The sequence below is a fragment of the Lethenteron reissneri genome, chromosome 42, assembly GCF_015708825.2.
Source record: "Lethenteron reissneri isolate LAM-NWPU_2019-01 chromosome 42, ASM1570882v1, whole genome shotgun sequence".
In the NCBI taxonomy this organism is placed as follows: domain Eukaryota; kingdom Metazoa; phylum Chordata; class Hyperoartia; order Petromyzontiformes; family Petromyzontidae; genus Lethenteron; species Lethenteron reissneri.
This window is the reverse complement of record NC_083820.1, coordinates 11,949,941-11,969,732: the sequence shown is the minus strand read 5'-3', so window position 1 is coordinate 11,969,732 and position 19,792 is coordinate 11,949,941. Positions and strand designations below refer to the sequence as shown.

At 47.0% G+C, this 19,792-nt stretch overlaps 2 protein-coding genes across 3 annotated transcripts in view; one reads left to right on the top strand and one right to left on the bottom strand.

Moving 5' to 3' along the window:
- MYOM1 (myomesin 1) overlaps window positions 1-1,156 on the top strand; it is a 39,136-nt gene extending 37,980 nt beyond the window's left edge. The window contains exon 37 of the mRNA XM_061569000.1: window positions 74-1,156. Within this exon, the coding sequence (XP_061424984.1) occupies window positions 74-409 (336 nt within the window). The 3' untranslated portion in view covers window positions 410-1,156. The remainder of the gene's footprint in view (window positions 1-73) is intronic.
- The window catches only part of LOC133352966 (tyrosine-protein kinase HCK-like), a 23,061-nt gene continuing 4,425 nt past the window's right edge, over window positions 1,157-19,792 (bottom strand). The window contains exons 1-13 of one of the 2 annotated variants that reach the window (XM_061569003.1): window positions 18,064-18,556; window positions 17,118-17,181; window positions 16,151-16,220; window positions 14,381-14,480; window positions 13,763-13,861; window positions 12,942-13,045; window positions 12,321-12,470; window positions 11,214-11,366; window positions 9,306-9,485; window positions 7,675-7,751; window positions 7,223-7,376; window positions 2,829-2,960; window positions 1,157-2,056 (exon numbers count right to left, since the gene is read on the bottom strand). In XM_061569003.1, coding sequence (XP_061424987.1) covers window positions 1,854-2,056; window positions 2,829-2,960; window positions 7,223-7,376; window positions 7,675-7,751; window positions 9,306-9,485; window positions 11,214-11,366; window positions 12,321-12,470; window positions 12,942-13,045; window positions 13,763-13,861; window positions 14,381-14,480; window positions 16,151-16,220; window positions 17,118-17,180 — 1,485 coding nt within the window. In that variant the 5' untranslated portion in view covers window position 17,181; window positions 18,064-18,556 and the 3' untranslated portion in view covers window positions 1,157-1,853. Of the gene's footprint in view, window positions 2,057-2,828; window positions 2,961-7,222; window positions 7,377-7,674; window positions 7,752-9,305; window positions 9,486-11,213; window positions 11,367-12,320; window positions 12,471-12,941; window positions 13,046-13,762; window positions 13,862-14,380; window positions 14,481-16,150; window positions 16,221-17,117; window positions 17,182-18,063; window positions 18,557-19,792 lie in introns of those variants that run through there. The other variant, XM_061569001.1, reaches the window with a different exon arrangement.

The following is a 19,792-nucleotide window of genomic DNA, read 5'->3' as shown; positions in this document are numbered from 1 at the left end:
GCCAACTTGACTTCCACGAGTCAATACGACGCATCTGATTTGTGTTTTCTCTGATCCACGTGCTCCTCCACAGACGCTGAACCTGACGTGCAATGTGTCGGGCGACCCGACGCCCGAGGTGAGCTGGCTGCGGAACGAGCACCCCGTCGACTCGGACAACCACCTGGTGCTCAAGTTCGAGGCGGGCAAGTTCGCCAGCTTCACGGTCAACGGCGTGACCACGAGCGACTCGGGGCGCTACAGCATCGTCGTGCGCAACAAGTACGGCACGGAGACGGGCGACTTCACCGTCAGCGTCTTCAAACCGCAGGAGGGCGAAGAGGAGGAGGAGGAGGGCGCGGCCGACGGAGTTCACGACAAGCACGCCGGCAAGGACGAGGCGGCGAAGAAGACGACAAAGGCCAAGTAGACGTTATGCACCGTGGGGGGCGGAGGGATCTAAATTGGATGTTGCTCGACGGTGGAATGTTTTAAGAAAGCTCTGTGATGTGTAATCGGGTTGTTCGGTGTGAAGTTCAACGTTCTGCTCCACACGCTCGGAGCTTTTTCAGGAACTGAAGAGCATCATCTTGCTCTACATGAAGCTGTCGAGAGATTTTGACCAAAGAAAAACTGAAAAGCTTCCTGATGAAGCTGCTAGCACGTAGAGCGGAACGTTGGACACCGCGCTGAACAGCGCGCGGTACCACCACAGAACACATCACAGCACAACCTACAGAATTATATGTTTTTAAGAAATCTTGTGTGGAAGGGATTTGGTTGTGATAAGCTGCATGGTTTAACACTTTGTAATTTCAGATTTAGATGGTTTGTTGTGGGAGCCTCAGAGGATAACCTTTGTTTTCAATCAATACAACCATGTTTCAACAACAGCACAATAATGTAATAATCCTGTTGAGTCGCACTTTAATTTTTTGGGTAATGAGTTAATGATTTTGTTTGGCACTGGCTTCGCTATTTCGAACACTTTGGCTCCAATGCATAAAGGTGCACATTTGTGTCCAGTCGCTAACCCATTAAGTGGCCACAACATTGTTTAACCAGCGAAATACCTTCAGGTATCTTGTGCCACACTGCTCATAAGTTACACACATTATTTACTCTTCATCTTGTCCCTTATCACCATCTCAATAAAATAAACGCAATTTAACACGTGTGAGAATCTTTGAAATTGCTTTATGTACAGATCATAAAATGAAGGCACACAACAACACAGGACCCTTGCCAATATGTACAAAACAAATCTCCTAGGATAAATTCACACTCAATCAAGATGGGTCTCAATACTTTGAAAAACAAATGAACAGTACTACTGTATTACACAACAGGAAAGTAAAAAAGTTTTGACTCGATTCCCAGTTTTACTTCGTAGCAAGTTAATATTATAGATCAAAACAACTGCTTTGTGAAGAATCTATGAAATATACATTTCATTATCTAAAAATGCTGGAAAGTTATTTTTAAAACACTGCACGAAGCTTGTCATCTAATCTCTGGTCATGCAAGCAAGGAGACATATAACTTTGAAAAATATAAATTACAAATGTTCATAAAAAAAACGTTTAAGCTTCTTTTGTTCACGGAAACCATACAGTCATAAAACATGAAACCGGTCTTAGACGGCACCATATGACTTTAGCATCAGGTACTTTTCCCCACGCAAACATTACCTGGCACGACAGAACAAAAACACAGAATAATGAAACATACGCATCATGGGTCAGCGGTACCAACCAACTTAACTACAAAATTCCCGAAGCTCTATTGAAACCAGTTTGAATATAATGAGGATTTTGACGCCTGGTTTTTCTTTGCAACTGGCCACAGTCCCTCGTGTAGAATGATCCCGTCGGTCAGAGCTGTGGCTGGTACTGCAGCTCAGTGGCCGTGTAGAAATCCTCCAGGAGGCTTTGAAGGTATTCGAAGGTGGGTCGCTCCTCTGGCTTCTGCCGCCAGCACTCCTGCATGATGCTGTAGAGCTCGCACGGGCACTTGTCCGGCTTGGGCATGCGGTAGCCTCGCTCCAGGCTGCGAATCACCTCCGGGTTGGTCATGCCTTCCGAGGAAGAGAACAATAGAAATATTTTAAAAATAAGAAAAATTCTACATAACGCATAAATGATCGTGTTTGTTTCGCGATAATAATGGTCGCGCTGATGCCAGGTATATCTGCCGGATGCGATGAGATGACATCGCATCTCTGCCGGGTGAGGACGCGGGTAACCCTTTAACAATTTCACTGGCTTCTTGTATGGTAAGTCCTTCATAGCAACACAACTTACAATTCAATTTTATTAATTTCGGATCAACTACACAGGAGTTACTATGCCTCCTCTCTCAGACCCTGTGCCCCTGTGCTCCTGTTAGACTGATGGAAACACGTATCTAATGTAGGAACGCTTGTAAGGTTAGTCGGAAAGTTTTTAAAATGGGATGTTACCATAGTGCCAAGTCTATAAATCTGGTGCAGGTTTCCACTTTAGCTAGTCACCAGCAATGTGTAATGCCTTACATTCAAATGAGATTGGTAAACTTAAAATGCTAGCATAATGTTGAAAAAACTACAAACTAAGATTGAACATCGTAAATCGATCTCTTTCAGGGGTGTTTATTACGGGTTTAAAAAGCTATTTGCGCTGTGCGCAACATACCATACATATTCATACATTTGATAAATAACAGGCTTCTTTAGGGCTTAATTGTAGATGGGTTTTGCCTGGGTCAGCGACCCCGTAAATATTTCGGCACATGGCACACCACATCCAGTATACTTTGTACTTTGAAGAAAATATTCAGTCAGGAATTGAAATCCTGGCCTTCGGTATTACCTGGGTAGGGGATCCGTCCAAAGGTGACCATTTCCGTAAGCAAGATTCCGAAGGACCAGACATCGGACTTGATGGAAAAGGAACCGTAGTTTATAGCCTCAGGTGCTGTCCACTTGATGGGAAACTTGGCTCCTGTGTGATGACCACAGTTTGGTGCAAAATAACGTCATTCTCTCACATGTGCAACTCTTAGGCCCTCTATTTGAGGCCGTAGTACATGGCAAGCGGCTCGCGTGCAGCGCTGTAGTGTGCCTTATCTTTCCGCACGACTGCACACTGGCCATGTACAACTTAGGATACTGAGCTGCTGAGATGACGGGAATTTAATGCGAACTTTCATTAAAAATGCACTCACGTTGCTTTAACATTATTATTGTCCTACGCAGCATGAGCCGACTATTTTTTTAGTTAAACTACAATAGCATTTCAAATGCAACTTCATTAGTTGGCTTGTGGCTGCGTCTGCAACGTAATATTTTAGCTGCCTGCTGCACATATTTGATGTTATGTTTAATTTACTTAATTTAACAGGGAAGTTCATGGTCGAAGCACTCCTCTATATGCAGAATTGAGGTTTTCTTTTATTATAAATCTGTAATGTTTTAACAATCGTGGATTTACGATAGGTTGTTTTTTTGGGGGGCCTGTTTTTACTGGAGGTCTCTAATTTGGGATTTCACTTTAGGCCCCACCTCTGTGGTGGGGGTGGAGGAGGGGGGTGGAGGGGGGTGGAGGTGTGGAGAGGGTGGAGGAGTGGAGGGGGTGGAGGATTGGAGGGGGGTGGAGGAGTGGAGGGGAGGTTGGGTGAAGGAGTGGAGGGGGTGGAGGAGTGGAGGGGAGGGGGGGTGGAGGAGTGGAGGGGGTGGAGGAGTGGAGGGGAGGGGGGGTGGATGAGTGGAGGGGTGGAGGAGTGGAGGGGTCGGAGGAGGTGGAGGAGTGGAGGGGGTGGAGGAGTGGAGGAGTGGAGGGGGTAGAGGAGTGGAGGGGGGTGGAGGGGGTGGAGGAGAGGAGGGGGTGGAGGGGGGTGGAGGAGTGGAGGGGGATGGAGGGGGTGGAGGAGTGGAGGGGGTGGAGGGGGTGGAGGAGTCGAGGGGGTGGAGGAGTGGAGGGGGGTGGAGGAGTGGAGGTAGTGGAGGAGAGGGGGGGTGGAGGAGTGGAGGGGTGGAGGAGTAGAGGGGTTGGAGGGGGTGGAGGAGTGGAGCGGGTGGAGTGGAGGTAGTGGAGGAGAGGGGGGTGGAGGAGTGGAGGGGGGTGGAGGGGGTGGAGGAGTGGAGGGAGTGGAGGGGGTGGAGGGGTGGAGGGGGTGGAGGAGTGGAGGGGGGTGGAGGAGTGGAGGTAGTGGAGGAGAGGGGGGGTGGATGAGTAGAGGGGTGGAGGAGTGGAGGGGTCGGAGGAGGTGGAGGAGTGGAGGGGGTGGAGGAGTGGAGGAGTGGAGGGGGGTAGAGGAGTGGAGGGGGGTGGAGGGGGTGGAGGAGAGGAGGGGGTGGAGGGGGTGGAGGAGTGGAGGGGGGTGGAGGGGGTGGAGGAGTGGAGGGGGTGGAGGGGGTGGAGGAGTGGAGGGGGTGGAGGAGTGGAGGGGGGTGGAGGAGTGGAGGTAGTGGAGGAGAGGGGGGGGGGGGTGGAGGAGTGGAGGGGTGCAGGAGTAGAGGGGTTGGAGGGGGTGGAGGAGTGGAGGGGGTGGAGTGGAGGTAGTGGAGGAGAGGGGGGTGGAGGAGTGGAGGGGTGGAGGGAGTGGAGGGGTTGGAGGGGGTGGAGGAGTGGAGGGGGGGGTGGAGGGGGGAGGAGTGGAGGGGGTGGAGGAGGTGGAGGAGTGGATAGTGGAGGAGAGGGGGGTGGAGGAGTGGAGGGGTGGAGGAGTGGAGGTTGGAGGGGGTGGAGGAGTGGAGGGGGTGGAGGAGGGGAGGAGTGGAGGGGGTGGAGGAGTGGAGGGGTGGAGGAGTGGAGGGGGTGGATGAGGGAGGGGTGGAGGGTGGGGGGTGGAGGAGGTGGAGGAGTGGGGGGGTGGAGGAGTGGAGGAGGGAGGGGGTAGAGGAGTGGAGGGGGGTGGAGGGGGTGGAGGAGAGGAGGGGGTGGAGGGGGTGGAGGGTGGGGGAGGGGGATGGAGGGGGTGGAGGAGTGGAGGGGGTGGGGGGGGTGGGGAGTGGAGGGGTGGAGGAGTGGAGGGGGTGGAGGAGTGGAGGTAGTGGAGGAGAGGGGGGGTGGAGGAGTGGAGGGGTGGAGGAGTAGAGGGGTTGGAGGGGGTGGAGGAGTGGAGGGGGTGGAGTGGAGGTAGTGGAGGAGAGGGGGGTGGAGGAGTGGAGGGGGGTGGAGGGGGTGGAGGAGTGGAGGGGGTGGAGGGGGTGGAGGGGTGGAGGGGGTGGAGGAGTGGAGGGGGGTGGAGGAGTGGAGGTAGTGGAGGAGAGGGGGGGTGGATGAGTGGAGGGGTGGAGGAGTGGAGGGGTCGGAGGAGGTGGAGGAGTGGAGGGGGTGGAGGAGTGGAGGAGTGGAGGGGGTAGAGGAGTGGAGGGGGGTGGAGGGGGTGGAGGAGAGGAGGGGGTGGAGGGGGGTGGAGGAGTGGAGGGGGGTGGAGGGGGTGGAGGAGTGGAGGGGGTGGAGGGGGTGGAGGAGTGGAGGGGGTGGAGGAGTGGAGGGGGGTGGAGGAGTGGAGGTAGTGGAGGAGAGGGGGGGGGGGTGGAGGAGTGGAGGGGTGCAGGAGTAGAGGGGTTGGAGGGGGTGGAGGAGTGGAGGGGGTGGAGTGGAGGTAGTGGAGGAGAGGGGGGTGGAGGAGTGGAGGGGTGGAGGAGTGGAGGGGTTGGAGGGGGTGGAGGAGTGGAGGGGGTGGAGGGGTGGAGGAGTGGAGGGGGTGGAGGAGGTGGAGGAGTGGAGATAGTGGAGGAGAGGGGGGTGGAGGAGTGGAGGGGTGGAGGAGTGGAGGGGTTGGAGGGGGTGGAGGAGTGGAGGGGGTGGAGGAGGTGGAGGAGTGGAGGGGGTGGAGGAGTGGAGGGGTGGAGGAGTGGAGGGGGTGGAGGAGTGGAGGGGGTGGATGAGGTGGAGGAGTAGAGGAGTGGAGGGGGTGGAGGGGGTGGAGGAGTGGAGGGGGTGGAGGGGGTGGAGGAGTGGAGGGGGTGGAGGAGTGGAGGGGGTGGAGGGAGTGGAGGGAGTAGAGGAGTGGAGGGGGTGGAGAAGTGGAGGGGGTGGAGGGGGTGGAGGAGTGGAGGGGGTGGAGGAGTGGAGGGGGTGGAGGGGGTGGAGGAGTGGAGGGGGTGGAGGAGTGAAGGGGTGGAGGAGTGGAGGGGGTGGAGGGGGTGGAGGAGTGGAGGGGGTGGAGGAGTGGAGGGGTGGAGGGGGTGGAGGAGTGGAGGGGTGGAGGAGTGGAGGGGGTGGAGGGGGTGGAGGAGTGGAGGGGGTGGAGGAGTGGAGGGGGTGGAGGAGTGGAGGGGGTGGAGGAGTGGAGGGGGTGGAGGGGGTGGAGGGGTGGAGGGGGTGGAGGAGTGGAGGGGGTGGAGGGTAAGAGGAGTGGAGGGGGTGGAGGGGGTGGAGGAGTGGAGGGGGTGGAGGAGTGGAGGGGGTGGAGGAGTGGAGGGGGTGGAGGAGTGGAGGGGGTCGAGGGGGTGGAGGGGTGGAGGGGGTGGAGGAGTGGAGGGGGTGGAGGGGTGGAGGGGGTGGAGGAGTGGAGGGGGTGGAGGAGTGGAGGAGGTGGAGGAGTGGAGGGGGTGGAGGAGTGGAGGGGGCGGCTTTACGACAACGACCACCGATTAATGGTCCGCTCGCAACGAGCAATATAAGAGATGAGAAGTATAATTAGAAAAGAATTGTATTCATTATACCATTTGCGTGTGTTAAATTACGTATTTTTATTACTTAATTTATATTATTGATAATTCTGTTTTTATTGTACTTACGATTCCTTACACAGCAGGCAGCAGTTCCTGGCTGCTGAATCGCCTCCCGCAGCTGCATAGAGGAGCACTGGAATATGATTTTATTGGCGCCCTTAGGCTGTGCCAAATTTGTCCCCAATGTATGGAGAAAGCTACTCAACATAAGCCCCCAAGAATAGATCGCAGCATTAGGTAATGATGACCACATTGTACTGACGTGTCTCAATAAGAATGAAAGTCACTTGTGTCGCCTAAATGAAAAAACCCAGCCTCAGCTCTTTTGAGATGGTGCCGGTCGCTAGGCTGGGTGCACGTGTGTGCAATCACGTTGATGGCGTCGTTCAAGTGCAGACCATGCTGCGATTCCTGTTATGTGTTGCTGCTGAAGAAGACCCCTGCATCGACCGTCCATTATCAGCACGCATCTTTATTATTACGAAGTGCCTATAATTTGCATGAAAAATAAATAAATGTGGTAGTTATTGTTGATTGCCGCGTGTTCTGCAAGAAGGCACACGTACAAATGTGCCATACCTTCCCGTGCGGTGTATTCATTGTCCTCTATGATCCTGGCCAATCCAAAATCTGCGATCTTGCAAACCAAGTTCACGTTGACAAGAATGTTGGCAGCTCGCAAATCTCGATGGATGTAGTTTTTATCTTCGATGAAAGCCATTCCTTCTGCTACCTGCATGGGAGACGTGACGCAGCATGCCACTAAGATTAATGTCTTAATCACCAAGGTTTTAAATAAAGACTTTCTGACCTTATCCAACACATCGCTTAACCACCTATAGTATATGTATATTGTTCAGGAATGGAAGCTCCAAGCACGTGGAGCGAAACGTCGGACATCGTGCCGAACATCACGCGGCACGGCCAGAGAACCATACGGCACAACCAATTAAGCCTGTGAAATGTTACTGCAGTAATATACCCCGACGAGTGCAAGCTACACCTTGTTGTGCAGTGAGAGGGAGCATTACCTGCGCACACATATCAATCATCTTTGGTTGCTTTAGACGGCTTCCTTCTGAAGTTTTCAAAAAGTCCAGCAGGCTTCCTGGGTTCCGCAAAGGTGACAGAAGCCGGGTGAACAAGACGTATTAACAAGCACGCATCAAAGAACTGGGACAATGTGTGTGTGTTATTTTAAGCAGATGTAAACAGGAAAATATGAATAACTAAATTACACTTTGAAGCTGGATTCACGTTGGAAAAAGGCATTTGGATGTTCGCGTTTGCCACATGTTTAAATTAGAGCTCCGAGGAGAACTGAACAGGCCCACTAGAAAGGGATGGAAGGCACTTTGATCATTTCAGTGAAGACTCTCAAGATGCAATTCATCATTGCAATGATAATGAATACCTTCCGAAAAAGTGAAAACTGCATTTGTAGCAAATCCACCAAAGGTTCTACTTCATAGCTACACCAGGCAGTGTTAAATAACACACGTATTATGAGCACTGCAAAGTTGAATGTCATGGGTTATGGTAGAAATCAATGGGACTCAATTTGGATGATAAATAATGACCACCTTTCAACATTTGGACATCATGAAATCAATTGGTTCACGAAGTGTGGGATCGCAATCATAAGACATAATAGCTTCTTTGTGGAGATAATTGATAATCTGCTTGATAGCATATTTCCATTTCTCCAAAACGCACTGTCAAAAAGTGCCCTCGTGATACACACGCGTTGCCTTGTAATGGGAACTTCACAAAACAAATACAGGATCCGTATGAAGCCCAACCTTAATTACGCAAGCTTACGCAATACATTTTGAATGCATAAAATCAATTCAGCATTTTTAGCGTCACGTTATTGCTGCATTTTTACCAAAGTACATCTTGTGTCTCTGACCATGACGTGCAATCCATTCCCGTAACACAAAATCAGCACATACTCCAGTGTAGGGTTTACATTGCAGTGTTTCACTTCAAGCTCAGCTCCTATGTGTGCCTACTCACACTCTAATCCAGTGGGCAAATAACTTTGAAAAAATGTCATAGGCGATGGTGGAAAGCAATGGGCACTAAATCAGCATGAGAGAGAATGACCACTTTCAGCATTTAGCCATCATATACTTAGCTGGTCGTGAAGAATAAAATCGTATTCAAAAGGCACTTGCAAATGCTACATCACTGCACTCACTCCAGTGTGGAAGCTGCCGTGGTTGTAACGATTAGCAGCGTACCGGACTTGCAATCCGGAGCAGCTGAACCAGCGGTGCAAGTTTCACGACATCTCCCCCACCGCCTCTGTTTGCCCAGCAGTCCCATTGGGTGCATCGCAGTGAGTCGACGGGCGGCAGGTCACATGCGGTGGGGTGAAGTGTGGGTGCTCCTCTACCTTCTAAGGCGTCTGGACGGCTATGGAAGAGTAGGCCAAAATATGCCTATACAGGAGCTCCTTTTTGTGGAGGCCCCTCCGCCAGCGGTTTTGTGAGCAATTAATCTTCAGAGCTGCACCTTTGGCTTTTATTTATTTTTTACACTCAAATGGTCGCATGCCGTACGTGCGTGTGCATGTTGAACTTTTTTCGCACCGTACGTAGCCAACCGTGCTAATCGGAGGTGCCGGGGGAAGGGGGACATGCAGGGCGACACGTACCCTTCTCCATGTACTCGGTGACAATGAAGATGGGCTCGTCCGTCACCACGGCGTGCAGCCGCACCAGCTTGTCATGCTGCAGGGTCTTCATGAGGTTGGCCTCCTCCAAGAAGGCCTGTGGGGCCATGCTGCCTGGCTTCATCATTTTCACTGCCACCTTGGTCTTCTTGTTGTACACCCCTGGACGCGGGGGTTGGTATATGTTACGCACGTGTCAACGAGTGGCCGTTGTTGCTCTGCGCTCACGACGTATGAGCTGCTGTACATGACACACACGTCTGCTGCACCCAAAGTATATTATGCTGTAGTCCTGTAACCATGAATCAGTTGCGTATGAGATCTGTGCATTTTACAATGCGTTTGTGTAAGAAATGGTTTACAATTCATGCAAACTCTATTCAATTGTTCCCTTTTGAGTAATGCAGCAAAAGAGACAACACTTATGAATGAGTGGCACAATATAAATGGGTCAGCACATAAAAGACACAATGAACAGATGATGTAATTGAATCATGATACCAAATCATGGCAATTCAATGAATGTAAGGTAGGGTAAACCATGACGTGCCTATTAAACTGTACATATTTACAATAACATTGTATGTACTTGTAGTGTGCATCAGCTTCTAAAGCATCACGGTGCATACGCCAACACATTGGACCGCCATGCATTGTTCACACCAATAAACAACACTGCTACGCATGGCTACACATGGGGTTATTATACATTATGCCCACTAACACCCAGAATCAATAGTTATCCTAATTAGAATTGGCAAAGGAATAAGCTAAGTGCATGCAGACAAGTCGTTATTTAGAGGCACGTCCACTGCCAGGAAATCTGTTATCGGTTTGACTAAACGCGGAGTCTCATAGTGAAGGCAAATAGATTGAATGGTCATAAGCACAGAGGTAACAAATGTCCGCTGACTGTGCCTGCCATTCCTTCACCACTGAACTGCCCAACGTGCACTGGAGCTGATAACGCCACCCATTTGGGCACAGCCCATCTGAGTTAGCGCAGGCCAATTGTAGATATGCCACTGTTATAAAATGTGCCCTACATTTAGATCTCCATTATTCTATGAGCTAAATTGGACCGGGCCAGGCGAGACTCTTCTTCTATAGAAGTCCACGTGACACGTGTCTTGTGAGTGGATAAGGACATGGCACATATCGCCACTGAAGACAGCTGGTTATTTGGTGATTCTGTGCTGGCAGTGGTGCAGAGGGGGGGAAAAACAGTCAACCGTTAGTGAGTAACAAAGTGGTCTTGATAGGAAACATTTAGAATTGGCGAGGTTTTGGACAATGGCCTTCTCCATAGCGCATGATTTACGTATGATGTATAATTTATTTCCCTTTAAGGCAGTGTGATTGACTTCATACAATGCATCATCTGCGTGCGAGATGCATTCGTGAATGTTTTGGGGTGGTGAAATGTGAACTATTTCTCAACGTGGTTTTTGCATCTCTGCGTGTTTCCCAGAACAAGTTATCAGATTGATTTAAAAAAATGCCGCAATGTAACGTCTCCATGGAAACACTGAGCCGAGTTTCCTGTTCTAAACCGGGGGTCCCAATCCCTCGCAGCAGCTAATTCACAGCTCCAAGTAGTGTACGGGTGCTTTTCAACCGATTATGACTGATGTTGCCTTCCCGTGATAGAATCGAGCTGAATGGCACGCGGCGTTTTGTATTGTTCACAGTCGACGCGGTTATTGGTCAGCTGTGTTTCACTACGTTGTATTGCTCAAGTGTTGCATTTCTGCATAGCAACAGTGTCCACAATGTGTACTGACAGGGCTATCGGTTGGTGAACATATGGGACTTATTTTTCAGTAGAACACACATGTTTAATGTCTGCTTACAAGCTGGGCATTGTCAGGTGTGTGTGTGTGTACTCACCCATCCACACGTCCCCAAACTGGCCAGCTCCCAGCTTCTTCTCCAGCTTGATCGATTCCCGTGGAATTTCCCACGCGTCCTTCTCCCACGGCTTCTGTGGCTGTATCGCGACGCAGGGCTTGCCGAGTTTCTGGCACAGCCCGTCAGATTGCTCTACAAAAGACAAAGATCCCCCGTATAGACTTAACATACTGTAGGGGCAAGTGCTGTTTGCGAGCACACACGCACACACTTAATTGTACATTCTTATCCAACTTGCTGCCTTCCACAACTAGCGTTGTCAAACAGCACACGTTGACAATAAATAATGCCATATAATGTGAATGCACCGTACACATCAGCTTACTTAACTGCTCAATTCCCCAAGGAACTGTGTATGTTTTTTCACTCGATGTTTATTTTTCTGTTTAAAACATTTTTCATTTGGCCACAAAATTAAGAAAAATAGGCATCATCATCATTAGACCTCCTTTGCCAGTACCAAAATATAATAATAATAATAGGGTTTTTCTCCTTTTTTCTGGCAACAAAACTGAAACCCAATTGGGGCTCGACCAGAGGACGCCAAAATGCGCCAATTGGGTCGAGGCTCAAAAGAAAGCCGTCCCTTGGTGTGGACCAATTCGTTTCAAGGACAATGAATTTATTATCATAGTGTGTTTTTTGTTTGCATTTGACTACAAGTATTGTGGTTCATGCAGACATGAATCATTGTTAAAAGATTTCAGTTTTGTTGCCAGGGGAAAAAACCCTATTATTAAATATTGGCATATTTTATGGCCGTTGTTGTTATTGTTAGCCTGTAACTTCCTTCTACTCGGCAAAGGACTCCCTTATTTTCTTCCATTCCTTCCTTTTCTTACTCTTTGGTTCTGTCGGTAAAGTCATCGAAAGAACCAAAGAGTATGGATTCCTGCAGTCACGAAATTTTCCTTTTCTTAGTTCTTGATCGGTGGTGGCCTCTAAACCCCTACGATTAATCTCGACATCTGCTATATCTTGCTCCGCTTATTTGCATTCTCTCAGAGTCAAAACTGTCGCTACATTTTGTCCATCTACCGTCGACGCCTGGCAATGACTCTCAAAGACTGAAGACAAAGGGCTTACGATGGTAGTAGACCACCAGCTCTTGGAGACTGTTGAAGGTGATGCGAGATGTGATGAAGTAGCCTCCTTTGTCGAGTGTCCGGATCTTGTAATGCTTGACAGTGTCACCCACATCCACAATGTGGTCTCGTACGGACAGGGAATAGGAACCTGCAAGGAAGGTGTATCGAAACGCACACTCGAGTTTGGTCATTCATCCATAGGTTATGTTTGTAAATTTACGGGCTTGTGTGATTTAACACCATTCTGGGTGAAGACAGTACATCGCATATCCGACTATCACACATCCATCCTTATCAATGAATCACCCACACCCAGTGCAGTACAGCGCATACACGTGGTGTAAATGTAATTTTCTATAGATGTTCTCAAATCTGACCATTTCACACACAGTTACGTATTCTTAATCTTGCATGCATTCACTTCTAAAGCACAGCCAAACACTTCTCAAGTTTAAAGCTTCATTTGAATCCGGTGACCTATTTGTGCACGATGGTATAACTGACGTTTTATATATGTGTTCACGTATCGGACTTTTTTTTACATATCTCCCGGTATCTCAGTCCCCAGTGAGTGGGGTGTGTGATGACCTTCTCCGGTACTTAAATTGCAGTGACCCACCCTTGTTGGTCTCGCTGTCCCGAATTAAATAAGAACCAATCTTGTTTCCACAAAGCAGCAGCTGCCGCTCTGCATCCTTCCGACTTAATCCTTTAAAAAACCACCTTCACAAAAAAGCACAAATAATGCAGTCGTCATCATTATTTTCAAGCACACTTGCTGAGCACGGGCCTACGAGGCCCAAAACATAAAGCGATCAGCAACAAACAGCACTATCAAAGTTGAAATAGATAACAGCGAACATGTTTGTATATATCTACGTTGTTTGTTGGTACAGTAGGGTGCACAGGTGGTGCATCGGCCAGATATTTCAGTCAGCCAACACATGGCACCTGGGTCTGCCCCATGACCTCCTGCAAGCGGGCGTTCGACACTTCACGTGGCCTTAAAGTGCACATAGCCTTCTTTCGCGCCGTACATAGCCAACCGTGCTAATCCGAGGTGCGATGTTTCTTGAATTGAGCGAGGTGAGAAGGGCTTGGGAAAGGAGGCTATGGAAGAGAATTCCCAAGCCGAGCAGTGCGAAAGAGGTAGCAGTAAGGGAAGTGAGTTTTGACTCACAGTGTAGTGATTGAATACAGTGTGCGTGAGATGAAATATTCAAGTCTGGTACACAAATTCATCTTAATAGGTGAAGGAATCATGAAGATACACACTTAAGTGACATGTGAATAAAACACGCCCAAAGAATAACACACATGTGTCAAAAATATTTAACACTCTTGAAGATAGCTCGGTCAACATAAAGCAGCCACTTACAAGAGGTAACGTGAGCAATTTTTCATACGTGCTTACAGAACATAAAATGATACGTTACATACTCTTCCTTTTCAATGGAGTTCACTTTCGCCACAAAATTGCTGGGGATGTATCCCTCCTTCTTTGTCGCCACTGACCTGGCTTTCCACCAGTCATTGCCTCTGTTACACATTCAACGAAGGGGGGGGGGGGATTTACATGAGTATTTGTTACTCAATGTTTGATTTCTATTACTTTGTATATATTGGCTGTGGATAGATTAATAAGAACATTCAATCCTTTGTCAAGCCACGACCGGGTGAAGGCCTGCACCTGCAGTTTTAGTCATGATGGTTGTTTGACTATACTTCACCACTTTGGTCTGTGCGGGTCGGTGAAGGGAGAACCCAGAGCCAGTTCAGGTATCACTCATGACTGATGTCAGCTGTGGCTGAGATTCGGGATTAGTTTTCTAAGTTTAAGCTGGCACAGTGCACTAACCACTCCGCCACCACTCGATTCAACAGAATCAGTCTCTGAAGCAATACTGTATCTCTCACGTGGTTAATTTTAACCACGGAAAACCATGAAGACTTCAATAATTATCGTATCCTTGTAAGACATTTCTTCACGAAAACACATATTTACTAGTTTGGTTTGTCTAAACCCGAAACATCTTCATGAGATACAAAGCAACTTACTCTTCAACGATGACCAACTGGTCACCCCTCCTGAAGCACAGATCATCAGCATGGATTGGGTCGTAGTCATACAAGGCCACCACCAGCAGCCCATCCACATCTGAATACGAGAGGACGGTTAAAGCAGTATGCTTAGGTCAGGAGCAAAGGAGTTGAACACGTAGGCTTTCGCGACCAATATTATTCATAATAAAGGTTTTTGGGTTAGATGAGGAGCACGAGACTCAATTTATGGGCATAGAATCACAACTCCACTGATGCCCTACCGATGACGTACTGCATACGGTTAAGATACTCACAATGTTTTCCCCAAACAATTGCAGGCACCAGCGCGTGAGGACTAATTATTCGAAGATAATTATGGGGTTGTGCTCATTTCCTGTCTACAACCATGAGATAATGGTGGAAATTCCACGTTGTATTTTACAAGGGGGGTGATGTTATTCAGTGGACCACAACGGCTGACTGTCCACATTGTGGTACAGTACTTCATTGTATGTACCCTGAAGGGATGAAGGACGGAGTCGATCACCCCCTCAAGAGTTTAACTGGCAACATTTTTCACCGTGCAGGACTGCAAATCACTCTATAGGACTTTATATGGTTACCGCCAGCTATGGCCATGTTTGAGCTTCTACTGCTTGCACACAACGAGACAAGGAACATTCTACATCCGGTAGCAAAGTTAACAACACTACTACTGAGAATAGGTTGTCCCCTTTTTTCCTGGCAACAAAACAGTTGTGTTAAGATGTTTAAAGACCAAACTGAAACCTTTAACAAGGAATCATGTCTGCATTAACCACAATACTTGTGGCGAGAATGCAAATAAAAAACATACTCTGAAAATAAATGCATTGTCTTTGAAACTGATTGGTCCACACTGATTGGTCCACACTGATTGGTCCACACTACTATTGGTAAATTACAATGCAAGGGGGGCTTCCAAAAAGGGAAGGTGCATTAAATGTTGTAAACATTGGAATTAGAGCGGCAAAGTATTTTAACTCATAGAAATTACAAAATTAAAGCTACGCTCTGTGTTGTTTTTACATATTTATATAATTACTTGTTATCAAACTAACATAAACTATTACACGTAGCAAGAGGAAAGGTTGTCCACATGTTCGGATCTGATAGAGATTTATGGGATAGATTTGCAACGGCGATTAGATACTGATTTTGGTCACATGTTGCTTTGTTTTACGTAGAAAAATACAGTTTTAAACATATTTTGCCATTGTATTCGCCATGGAAATCGACGATTTAAGTTATCGTTTTACCATCTCGTCTCATAGAGTACAATGTAAATGAAATCAATTGGGAAACCCCGAGCCTTCCAACCTGTGTTTTTTAAAGCACAAAGTGGACATTATGAAACATGTGGCCAACATGAAATTGACAATTATTTTACAACTGGAACATTTAGTCAGCAACTGTCGACTGTACCGATGTCTCAGAAACATCTCTGAAATTCACTCGGCATTTCCCAAAGCTCTTGACTGGATATCAAAATTTTACATCATACTGAAACATTGGTTAATTTTCCATACGAAAGCGCCATTATTGTCGTTGTTATTGTTGGGGTCTGTTTTCTGAAACCTCAAGGAAGGGTGGACCTTGAGCCAGTACACATTCGTGTGAAAAATATTGTTTTTGACGATAGTGTTAATTTGAACAGTACGCCCGAGTGCATGGACATTAAGAAGACGATATAGATGTTGATACAACTTAAACCTGGAACGTATGGTAAAATGAAAATGTCTTTACCGACTGGTTTGGCCTCCGCAGTGCTGTTCTGTTGCTGGAGAGCTGAGGACAGCCTCTGCAAGTGCATGTCCTTAAAAACACAATGTAGAGGATGACATAGAAATGGAAAATAAAAATAATTTCATAATTACAAACTCGTGTTGAATACAGGGTAACTCCTCTTATTCATGACAATATTACGTGACTATTATTATCTATAAGAGTGTCTGGAAAGACTCCTATTATTCATGATTTCCACGATTTATTTTTCAAGGATAAATGGGTTCAAATGAAACTATACTATATTTTATACCAGGTGAGGCCCAACGAAGTGGCTCATTATGCGGAAATGTAAAGCAGCCAAATATCTTGAACTCATGTTTCTAAATGTGGAGGGAAAAATTGGAGAACCCGAAGAAAAATGCACGCGATCACGGGGAGAGAGACACGCAAACTCCAAATATGCAAGTGTCAGGTCGGGATCAAACCTACGACCTCCTGTATCACAGGGAAATAGTTAACATCTCGCCACCTTGGATAATCCCGCAGATATTTGGGTCCACGATCTTTGTCCTCAACATCACTGCGAAATTAGAGCTCTCCTGAATATTTCCAAACTCCCCCATGCAAAATTTGCTTGTAAGTGTCAAAAAATATATATTTTTGTCTTTCTTTAATCATTACAATATCAAGAGCACAGCTATTATTGGCTTTCAGAGGAAGATTAGTTTGATTCACATCTAATGAAGGATGTTGGTATGCTAAGTGAATAAAAACATAACATTTAAAAACAGGAAATATTAGGATAATTCACATTCCATTAAAAACCTAATTGTCATGAAATATTGAAACTCAGGGTAATTTCAATTCTGCTTTCATAAAGTCTTAGATTTTAGGATGACAGTACATCACAGTGAATGCCCCCTTGTTTAATGCTCAATGTCCTGAACACAGCAGTACCCAAAATTTCGACTCAATATAAACTTACCACATACTTGTTCACATCGGAGGCAGAGTAGTCCTCTACCTCTGCACTTTGACTGCAGCCCATTCTGTCAAAATATAATGGATAAAAATATATCGATGCAGCCCTGTCATTACTTGTTTACGCTACTGCTGGGAGAAAAGCCTCCACTCGAGGCAGTATAAGAGAGCCCCCTTGGAGGGTATTCGGTCTACTTTTACACACTAGCCAGATGTCTTGGAAGTGGTGGGAGTACACACACGTTATCCCACCACACAAAAGATGAGATCTACCAATTAACTCTGGTGTGCCCGTTTATTGTTACTCTTAAACTATTTTTTATTTGACCAGGTAAGGCCCACTGAGCTATATAGCTCTTTTTCAGAAGTGACCTGGCCACAATGATAGCTCAACGAAGTGGCTTATCGCGTGGATATTTATATCAACCAAATACTATAAACGCACGCTGATTCTAACTGTGAAAGGGAAAACCGGAGGACCCGGAGAAAAATATACACGACCACGAGAAGAGAGACTTGTAAACTACAAATATACAGACGTCAGGGTCGGGATCAGAACTCCCAACCTCCTGCATGCCAGGTGAGCGAGTTAACATTTCACCACTGGATGAACAGCAGCAGCAGGATTCGATTTGTCCATTGTTTCAGCAGCCGCATTGGGTGATCGGATTGAACCGGCGACCTCTGCATTGCAAGTCCAGTGTGCTGACCATTGTAGCATGGCGGAATCACATTATCGCGTCCATATACATTTTATTTCAATTATCATAAACAATATATTACATACACGGTATTTACAAATATGTTTTGAATGTACTGAGGAAAATAATTAATATTACATTTACGAACAGATAACTTCAGTTATATAGTATATGTATATTTTATAATATATATGATATATTTACTCAAATATAAATCAACTATAAAACCATCAAGTACGCATAGCTTACCTGCCAATCGCACCTGCTCTTATAAATATCCCAATATCATGTTGTGGAGCAGGCAGACGGCGCTCTTCAACAATCCACAGTCCTGCTTCAGTCTCAACTCTTTACACACCAGGCTAACACAAATAAAAGTGGCCTGCCTAGCAGGACTCTGATGGTTCCAGGATACTGCAGAGTAACAAGCCTTCTCAGGCCTTTGTTAAAATGCTTGTTGGCAGTTTCTTGACTCGTGAAAGTCAAGTTAAACCCTAAGCCACTTGGCTCCTAGGTACGTTGGTTCCCCATTCGGAAGCGAGAACACGGATCATTGAATACACTGTTTGGTGAACTTCCTCCACTGGCTGCCAATAAGTGAAAGAGTTAATGGACCCGGCCACTCGAGCACACAAAGATCAAGCGAGGGAAACGCCACCCTTCAGGGACACGCCCCGAGTGGCACCAACAAGACCCAGTTTCAAGAAGATTCAGACACTATGGCAGATTTTAGTTTTAGTTCCACAACCAACAGGAACGTGCACTTACACAACCTAATGTTTATTTCTTCAACAATCTGAGAGAAATAAGGATTTGTGTAAAACATTTTTTTTATATAACCCACGCTGGTTGATACATTTTTCCAGTTCCCCGCAGCTTGACGTTGCTAATCGGGCAACGTGGTCGTTAAGATAAGCCCACGCTACACTCGGCTGGTTTCTCATACTTGCCCAGAGGTACATTCTCATAGAAATGTTTAAAGCTATCAGCACTTAGCATAGCAAAGGGCTTCGACATTGTGCCAGTTAAATTCAACGCATGCTTCGAAATTACATCGATAAACATGAAGAACACAGTTAGATTCTACTTTTTCTACTTTGGTATGGCAGGAGAGAAAAGCAACGGTTTTAAAATGTTTTGTACTTGATCGCAAAGTTTTTTCAACCAATCCAAAGGGGCAGTAGACGCTGAGGGGGTTGAAGATAACCACCTCCTCGTGGTCTTCCCTGCTACATGCCATATCACGATGAATGTCTTCAAATCGGAGGCCGAATGCCCGACCAAGGCAACCAGGCCTGATAAGGAACGTAAACACGGATGGTTTCAAGAACATACAAGTGTTAAAGGCACCATTTAAATTGTGAAAAAAAATTGATGGACTTTACAAAAGATCAAGAATCTTCAGCTAACAGAATCTCCGAGACATCGCCACAGGGCTTCTTCTCCAAGGAAGCGTTCGTGGCTTCAGTGTGAGCATGTCACCACTCCATCGGACAAGTGACCTTTATTTTTAAGCCAACCTGTAACCTCTAGCACTAAGGTGAATTGTGTTTCGTATATTTTGTGTCGGTTTCTGAAGGTCTCGATAACTTACGTAAGTGTAAAGCTCATACTATAGCCACTGTTGGGAGAGCTCTGTCTTTCATTCAGATTCCTTTTGGTGCCTGTTGGTTGAGCACACGAGGTTGCTCCACAAGAACGAATGCCAGTGTGTGCTGAGCATTAAATATCAGAATTGTGACAGCAAAACACGGAAATCATGAACGCTTACAGAAGCCCAGTGGCAATGTGTTGGGAGTTCTGTTCGCTAAAGGCACGAGCAATTCCCAGAAACTCCATTGCGATGTGTTGGGGATTCTGTTATCTGAAGCCATGCAGCCTTTAATGATATTTTATGATACTAAACGCTTCCTATATATTTGTGGAAGTTGTCAAACTTATTTTGAAGCCAACCTCTCACCTGTAGCACAGAGATGAA